Raw genomic sequence first — 9522 nt, 5'->3', positions numbered from 1 at the left:
GTATACTCTTGGAAGTCAAGCTTCCTCTGTGCAAGGTGCCGTGTGACCCGTCACATGAGCAGTAAAATAACACAAGTTTGGAAAATATCAAAGGACCGCTTTAATCAAAAACGTTAAGTTCCATTTTCGGTCAAAGCAGGTAGACATCATTACGACTTTATCCACAAAAACGTGTAAGAAAAAACCTCGAAGTTGACTACATTGACACGAAGCGTCAGCCTGCGGACATGCTCACGAAGGCAGACGGGGCCAAAGTGGATACGTTTATTCGCGAGGCAGTGTGTATCAAGACTAAAACGGTGCTAAGGAGCAACAAGCACTAAAGATGAGAGGAAGTGGCGATACTTCGACACTCAATGCTCTCGAAAGACGATGTTGCAGCTGTATGTCTAATTTTCATACATAAAGTACATTTTGTCTTGCAGGTAAGAACTCCAATTAGTCTAGTGGTAACGGTGTGGCGGCTCCATTTTCGCGATTTCTAATTTTTATCCCCTCAAAAAGATTTTTTTTTCGTTACACGGACAAAGGGTTCATGGTGAGGCTCCTAGCCAGAGCTCACGTCCCCTCGTTCTTTTTATGGCTTAAAGACCAGATCGTACTTGAATACGGCAGAGTGATTTGGCATATCTGAGGCAACATAAGGACTCAGCCACAGGATCATAAAAAACTTTAACACATCAGTTTTTACCGATAAATCAACATCCACCCTGCTTGAGAGAAGCGAAAAAAGTATACAGATCTTTGTCGATTGTATTTTCGTGACACGAACCAACAAATCAGTAGGATTGCGCCTCAGTATTTTATACACAGAACAACTCAACCGCAATATCTTTTAAGATGACCATCATGATATTATTCGAAGGTTTGGTGCTATCCTCTTAGAGCCAGAAGTTGATTAGACTGTTCAAAACTTCGATAGCTCGACATCAAGTTTCGACTATCCAATCAGGCTAGAAATCGTACCCTTTGATATAAAAGAGTGGAAGTGACATCAAATAAATGTTAATTGCTCATAATCATCGTGTACATATGGTGCATTCCCCCGAAGTTGTTTGAAGTGAATCGTGAAGCTAAGAGTACTGATACGGCTTCTAATTCCAAAAAGGAACCCATAAAACTGTGGTGGGGTCCAACAACATGAACCTGATGTTATGAACGGCTGCATTCTGACTCAGCAATACAAAGGTGATTTGATTATGCATGTTCTGAATGGGAAATGAATGGATATGAGATAGCCTCACTGTACTATGCATAGCAGCTATAAATTATAATAGCTGGAGTAGACCAAAGCTATAATAGGTCATTTCTCTGCAACAATATGTACAAACTGACGCAGAAAGTCGCTCAGACTAGAAATATTGTTACAAATGATTGCTGCCTACAAAGTTTGTTTCGATGTCATCGCTCTTGCACACCATATGTTGGTAATGAAAGGTTGTCGGTATGTACGCTGCGTGTCTATGCACAGTTATCGATCATAAATAGCAAAAGACCTTTCTTGGCTACCTCCACACTTACTCCAAATCGTACGATCGTGAGTCACCAGCCAAAATAGAGCATGATAATAATTCCATTCGTCTTTGCTCTTTGGAACCCTGTTTTTCATTTTTTGTACCTTCTCTCCAATACTTTGTCGATGTCTTGTATCGGAATCTTTTTATGCGAAATCTGTTGATTACTGAATAGAGTCCTATCACGTAGGACTCCTATACAGCATTTATCGTATTATAGTATTTGCATTGCAAGAGGGTCGACTTGACTCGCTTTTCGGGAAGCAGTGACCGACATCGCAGAGTTGTCACCCTGTTTATTGAAGCCACTGTAGCAGAGATGTGCAGTAAAAAACATCTGCATTTAGATCGAAAACCTCCATCATCTCCGAACCGACGAGCTTTGCTCGAATATCGTTGTGAAACTTTCTAGATTCGTCCTTAATTCGCGTCCGCTCATGAAAATACTTCAGGTTTATTTTTTTGTGGCTTAATGGTTGCACTTCTCATCCAATATTATTAATCTCTAGGTCTATCACTGGTTTGGCTCCATTCTAAATCCATACGACAGTCGGTTCTTTCTTATTGGATAAGCTTGATCTTTGGCCACTTTACTTCTCATGGTAGAAGGTGCAAGGTTGTTAATGTGTCGCGAGCTTGTTTCACAAAATATAACATCTAATTTGTAAGAACATTGCTTCTATCTAATCGAATGAGAAGTGTAGACGGACCAGAAACTAGTTTATCATTCAAAGAAGATTGGTAATTTCTATGACCATGGCAACTAAAGTTGATAAGCAAGAAAATGGTCATACTATCAATTTCATTATTTAAAGAACATGCTATTTTTCAAATAAAGGTTGAGAATAATCTTCAATTTAAAGCATCCACTTTCCTTCAAGTATATTATAAGGTGGGCTCACGAATTAGTTTTACAGTAGACTACCAATTACTACAGGACTCCAACTATTTTTGTCTTCATTCAAACCCACACACCAATGGTCGTGTCCTCTAATCGCCATTGTAGCTCGTTCGTTGCTACTCTTAGCTGATCACCAAGTGTCTGTAGGTTCTCCAGTAAAAGCTGAATCTCAATGCTTAGATTCTTCAAAAAGCATCTACCCGATTCTCCGCTCTTCCGCTTTCGCCAATCCTCAGCAGTTGACTGAATGCATTTTAGAGCTCCATGGTTCAAATCCAGCTGCCGCTGAGCCGTGACATTATTTGATATACTTGAACCTGCTTTCTTGGCAAGGCACAGCAAGTTAATTTGATTTTCTGTCTTCATGATGCGGTAATGAACTAATTCCACAAATTCCTTGAGCACTGGGACAAATGATCCGCTCATCGCATGATGCCTCGCCTAATAGTAGATTAAATTTTAGCAAAGCTTTCTGTATTATACAGGTACATATTTGTACGTACCCGCTTGTTGTTTCGACTCTTCTTGTCGTACACTTGCTGAAGCTTTCGTTGGAGCTCTGTCTTTGGCTTCTTGATTTTTTTAAAAGGGCGCTCCTTTATTTCGACTATAGGTTGTGAGTCTTCGTAGTCGCTAAATTCGTCCGACGTGGTCCCTGCAATAGAGGACTCGGCCGTCATTTCGTGATCGTCGTTGAAGATGCAGCTCCACTTGTCTAAGGAATCTGCTCTTGGATCGAACTGCATTATCTCATCGAGACTCAGCTCACTAATAAAACTACACACTACGACATGGTTCAAGTCGTGGTCACTCATGTCGATCTCGTTCGCAGCGTGATAATTTTATAATGATGCCAAAGGTTTGCTTATCGCTGACCGAAAGTTGACAGAATCTGGGGGTGTCTTCGTAAACAAAGGTGAGCTCTTTACCAATGGAGATGGCTGCAATTGTATGACTGGCCTTATTTTTTCTACTGTACTGTACGATATGCAGTGTTCAGGAGCCACGACCGACTTGTCAGCGTCGAGAAGACACTGCTGGTGAGGGTACATCATAGTTTTGTGTGTTCAAGGTACATGTACGTTGAATGTATTACATACAGTATAGTACAGTATCCAAAAGACCGCATTAGTCGCAAAGACAGGTCTATGTGACTTCACAAATCACAGCATTACAAGATGATGGATGACTCCTTATGCTAAACAGCAATTTTGATCTCTGCAAGCGCTAGTTCGATGCGTCGTCAAATTACTATCAACAAAGCGAAATGTCGTAGTGTTTAATCAACCACAAACGACGTTTGCTCGACTTGAGCTACATCAGACGCTTCCAGGCTTTTCTGCAAAGTTGTCGCCCAGTGGTGGACATTCAGTCCCCAGCATGTGAACTTTGCACCTGAACAGTTGGTTATTAGTCGAGCAGTTTAAGGGATGCGCAAAGGTACACGATGCATTTGCTCCTACCATGTCAAGCTAAACAAATTATTTTTCTAATATAACAAATTGTAGAAACTGAACATGTACAGCGTCTTTCATGGATTATTACGCGGGAAAGGGTGCGAGTCAGCTCTCACTCGCGGAACATTCGGGTAGAGTGTCCGAATCATGTAGCCATTGTATCACGACAGCAAATGATTCTTGTTAGCAGCGAGTTGAATGTTCTTTGAGCAAGATGCAATGAAGAAGGCACGAATCTTAGCTTTTCTCTGATCTCAATCATACTATACCAGTCCAAATTACAAATATATCTAGAGATGATATATATTTTTTGTGGTCTTACAAAAACTGAATTTAGCATTTTAGTTACATCAATATGAATTGCTTACAACTTTGAGCATGTCTATGTTCTGAAGGGAAGCACTCTTGGATAAGGAGGTAGTCATATGTTTGCTGTAGTACATACACTTCGTTTAGTTAATGTTATAACTTATGGTATTTCTGTTAAGAAGAGGAATGCAGTTCTGGCGTCATGGTTGACAATCAGTAAGATTTGTCACCAAGAAAAGTGACGCTGTTCCATTGGGGCGTATGGGTGAAAATGTTCAGATCCGAGAACAGCGCAGCGGCCGATAACTTTGTCTGCGCTATGACGCCACTCACTCATTGAACGTAATTGCTCTTTGTCCGAGTATTCGCGAATTCGTGAGATCTCCTCCCACGCTTGGAGTGAGCGCATGGCTACGTGGTCATGACGTAAAGCGTGCTCCTCCAGCTTGAGTAATAGCAATTTGTGGCGTAATGTATCTTGGCCAGGCTTTTCGATGCGAATATAGGGTTTGCAGCGCTTCTTACGATCAGCGTCTAGCTTCATTTCAAGAGCTAACCACGCATCGCGTTGTATCTTGAGGTCTCGCTAAAATTTGAGCAAGAAACGTAAGTCTCAACTTGTGCTAGTATAACTTGATAGCAAACAATAAAACTCACCCTTTTACGACCACGGTAACGTTTTTCATAGCCTCGTTGGCGCTGTCTAAGTCGTTCCTTGTCCTCATCGCTCACTGAGTCTTCTTGACCACCTCGTGTGGAGGGTCGAAGGTCAAATTCCATATGCTCTAGATTGTTTGTAGTGATGCATTCTCTAGTGTAGTAATCTGAGAATGTACCTTCCTCCTTCATGTATTCTTTGAGGTCGTCGAAGCCCTCAAGTGGTGGGTAGAATGGGGGCAAAAACACCACCGAGGAAGGAGAATTTGGTGCAGCCGTTGGTGTTGAACAGCTCAAGTTGAACGAGCTGTCTAAGACTGACACCTTTGAGCATTCGTCCCGAAGCAGCATCGAGTGGAAGTCGTCGAGTGCAAGAAAGTGTGCATCCAGCTCCTCGGCGAAGAGATATCCAGCCGTTGGTAGCATAGCCGATAGCTGATACTCGTCTTCCATACTAGCTTGCGATTTATGTGGCGAATGAAGAAATGATGTTGAAGCGAACGTCTAAAGGTCTCATTAGTGCATCGGAGCTTGTTGTTGCGCCGTTGTGGCGCGACCCAAATTGGAGGTAAGCGCCAGGAAAGGTGCGCAAAGCATCGGAGGAGGATGTGCACTAAGGCATCAAAACGATGTCTCGACGATGATCGTCCTTCCGACCTTCGTCGTGACCAGTTTATATGCAGAGTGTACAGTGGGACATTGTAGATCATCATCTATTCATCAGAATGGACGTAGTGCAGGAAAAAGTACTGTTAGGATCGGTTGGAAGTCCGTCTGTCAATGTTGTTTCTTTGACCAGAGCCAAGCTTTTTTTTCTGAAAAGGATGCTGGCTTTTGAAATATCTGGGTTTATTACTGCCCAGAAATACGCTTAAATACGTCCATCATATCGATCCATGACATCGTCTTATGCTTTTAAAACGACAAATGTGATCACTGACGATCTGAAAATGTGCGTCTGGACGTTTTACAGAATTGCCGCGTGGCAACTGTATTGGTAACTTTATGAAGATGCCTGAGCAACGGCATAACAACTAAATGAGTATATCGTGGTACTACAGCATTATTTTGTGATATCGATAGCACTGTACGATAATATTTATCGGCCCGAGAAAACCCAAATTGTCGAAAAAAATTTAGAGTATCGTCATCTCATGCAACCGTAGAGCTTCAAGAATGAGATTAAAGTATAAGATCTCGGCACCCGTACCTTCTGGTAAGCTAGGAGCCTACCCACAAAGATATTACACACGAGAAATTCTCTGGAAGACACATCCTCTATACCAATGAGTATCTATTGCCTCAATATATTAAAAAGAGCATAATACAAAGGTCTGTGTACCTCAATTTCTCGTCACCTTGTAATTACCGTGTAGATGAATGACTTATGATTCAGACTAAGTATATGGATGGAAGGCAGAGGAGAATTTAGTGTTGTCAGACCTGTTTTGGGACAAATTTTACAGGTGGACATCTTTGAGCGCACTTTACTGATTGCATTTGCTTAATATTCGTTCATTTGAAAGAAAAGCCCATGTTGACGCTTATTTTATCCTAATTTTTTGTAATATTTTGTTTGTGTTTGCCCGTTTAGTGTATGATTTACCGATTGCCCTGCCCTGTCTTTATACTTCTCAATATTTGACGGAAAACGAAGCAACCTCTGATGCCATGATGAATGAAAACGCGGTTTTCCATCTATAAACGACACTTTTTTTAAATCTGCTAATAAGTGCGAGCCTATTGCGGGGATATACAGCTTGGAGGCTGCTAAGCTTAACTTGATCTTCTCAGCAAACGATCAAAATCAATGCATATTTTCGCTGACGGGGCCCACTTACACAAACGACTGGATAATTACAGTCGATGATACACAGCTTGATGATATGCTTGAACGGGATTTCGTACATAAAGACTTCCTGCTGACAATGATGATAGAATCCAGCTCAGCCTACAGCCATTTTTACGACTGCAGCCTAGACGCGAAAAAGCCGTCAATTCCAAAAACAGGCTCGTCGGCTTCACACTAAGTATGCGACGCCTTTGAAGCTTATGGACGTAACACCAACACATCTGGTACAGTACTATAAAAAAATGTACAATGATTTAAAACTCACATAACACATAAGGTCATTGTGCACATACACAAGTATCGGAATAGCGGTATGCGTGAACGTGTCGGAACTTTAGAAAGACGACATCCGTGGGACATACCTGCTCGTTTAACTACCAAGTGAGCTTTGTTGGATAAACAGGATACATCTTGTATTTATGTACTCCTGAATTAGCGAAGATGACTAACCCTGTAAGTTAACTTAGAAGCTCTCGGTTCCGCTCCTAGTAAGAATGAACGAATCTAACGTTTGTGTGGTGTACCTATCCCTGGGCAAAAAGATCAGCTTTAAAAGTGTATGTGTATCATGCGTCAAGATGCCTGGCAAGATGTCAGAATTACCGTTTTGGCGGTACCCACTAGCTTTGTGGGCTCTGGTGAGGAACGCCCAACCCGAGGGCGGGGGAGAACTGGTGGCTTTAACCGTTAGGCCATTGATGCCGATCATCCAGGCATTTGAAGGCTGGACGAAGTAAAGTTTTAAATTTTAAAACGTTGGACCCCCCTATGTCCAGGTACTATGACTTCATATCGTCGCAGTTGCGATTGAACCTCTGCTGAAGGTGGTAACATCTGTCATCGCGATGGGATATTTTCAATCCGATGAGGCGTACCCAAGACAATTCGCTACAATCAGCCTCTTTCAAAAAAGCGGTGGGCGTCGCATTCAATGTGGAACACAACTTCCGTACCGCAAGGGCCGGATGGGATACTGAAAATTAAATTCCTATGAGCGCACCAACGGCAATGAACTTCATCCATGCTGCGGAGAGAAGAAAGATATCTTACCTGCTGAACTACCTGCGAATGCTTTATCGCTGAAAGTACGAAAAATTAGTGCATTGCGTGCCCCGGTCGGCAAACCTAGAGAAGATGTCAAGTCCCACAAGGCACAAAGCAGCCTACAGAAAGACCTGGCTGCCATCGTACTGAGTTGAAGGGCGAAAAGAAGCCGCGAGTGATAGGACCAGGAATTTAAGACAAGAAGGGTGGCCTATTTTTACTGCGATGTGATCATACGGTTGTGACAGCACTTTCACGCGATGGGCACGCAGAAAGTGATAGTAAATCATTCGTGGAGGAAATGACAAAGGTAGTCCTAGAGCTTGTTAGTAAACCCTCGCTCGGTTCATGCGGCAAAAATCTATCAAAGCTAAAGGAAGTGTGAGTTCGATATTGTATTTAAAAGTTCACGAGGAGGAATCCACCGAAGTGGTACGGGGCTGGTACTGGAGTATGGCTGAGCTCTTCATCCGTCATATATGAATCTTTCACTGAGGACACTCGCAAAGTACAAGTACAAGGTTTATATCAGTAATTTTGAAGGATCCTGCAAATCCACATCACGTATTATGGAAGAAATAAAACAACGTAGCGACGCAAGATCCATCGCGCGAGCATCGTCCGGATAGGGGAGTGCATCATGAAATTTACTTATTTCCCAAAAGAAAATATCTCATCACACAGCGATGGCGCTTTGTAAATAATCAGTGAAACGTCGTTGACACTTTCTTTTGTACACATCGCAAAGCGGGTTGTGTGTGAGAGAGTATACTACCAAAAAAAGCGCCGACTTCCTGATACAGATTGTGCATACGCTAGTATGATCAAATGCATTTATTATTTCAAGAAAAACGCTATTTTTTAAGGATGTGGTGCAGAACAGCATGATCGGCTGCAATTTGTTAAATGCGCTCACCTAAGCAGATTGTTATTGTCATCCGCAAATGATAGAACGATACCGATAAGCGCTTAGAGCGATATGATTTGGTATGGCTGATTAGAACACAGGGAATGCCTCATACATCAGCGTGTTCAGTCCTCTGATGACCCAACTGTTCAGGTCGCATCATGGCTATGCACGATTTTTTGTTCATAGCCGTGCAGGATACGAAAATTCGGATGCGGAAAACCGCATTGAACACTTGCGATTGGTGCTCGAGTATATGCGCTTGGATAGAGCATCTGTCAATCTAGATAAGAGTGTTTTCGGCGCCAACGATATTTTCCCTTGTTGGTTGCTTTATCGGAAAATATATTCGGTGGGTTGATCCCGCGAAGAGGAAGACCATCGTATATCGGTCAGTGCATTTGTCCGAGAGAAACGTGAATGAAGTAGTTCGACCCGGAAAAATACTCGCAAGCATAGAGTAAACAATGCTAAAACGGCACGACCCCTCACAAAAACCTCTGTCAAACTGTGCCAAAGTATTCACAAGGAGCGGTCATAAAGGCTGTGAAAAAAATTATCATTCTTATCCAATTCTGGGAAATTCTAACTCAGATCGGCCATTCCACGTTGTTTATACCGCCTAACCCTTTGCGTTATGCCGCCCTTTGCTCTGAGCTGGCCTTAAACGTGTGATCGTGTTTTATTTTACCCGGCTGAAAGCTGTCGAGAAAAATTGTCTCGTTCACAAAAAACTATCTGCACGGAGTATGGCCTTGTCAAATTCGGGGTGTTTTTCTGGCTCTGAGGTATGCATTCTATAAACAAATCATGCAGAATTGCTTACAGCAACATCGTCACCTGATCTCAGGCAGAAAATTGCAAAAAGAGAAGAAAAGAGT

General features: G+C 42.3%; 2 protein-coding genes across 2 annotated transcripts; both read right to left on the bottom strand.

Annotated features, from left to right (window-relative positions):
- Positions 1-2475: 2475 nt before the first annotated feature.
- Positions 2476-3095, bottom strand: PHALS_01695 (uncharacterized protein; the record flags this gene model as incomplete). Its single annotated transcript, XM_024716137.1, has 2 exons — positions 2476-2856; positions 2919-3095. The coding sequence occupies 2 exons, from the start codon at positions 3093-3095 to the stop codon at positions 2476-2478; spliced, it is 558 nt and encodes a 185-aa protein (XP_024581765.1).
- A 1312-nt stretch (positions 3096-4407) lies between these two features.
- On the bottom strand, positions 4408-5291 carry PHALS_01694 (uncharacterized protein; the record flags this gene model as incomplete). Its single annotated transcript, XM_024716136.1, has 2 exons — positions 4408-4767; positions 4839-5291. The coding sequence occupies 2 exons, from the start codon at positions 5289-5291 to the stop codon at positions 4408-4410; spliced, it is 813 nt and encodes a 270-aa protein (XP_024581764.1).
- Positions 5292-9522: the final 4231 nt, after the last annotated feature.

The sequence above is a fragment of the Plasmopara halstedii genome (assembly GCF_900000015.1).
Source record: "Plasmopara halstedii genome assembly, contig: Scaffold_1583, whole genome shotgun sequence".
Classification (NCBI taxonomy): domain Eukaryota; phylum Oomycota; class Peronosporomycetes; order Peronosporales; family Peronosporaceae; genus Plasmopara; species Plasmopara halstedii.
Note: the sequence above shows the minus strand (reverse complement) of the source record. Positions and strands in the feature narration are given on the sequence as shown.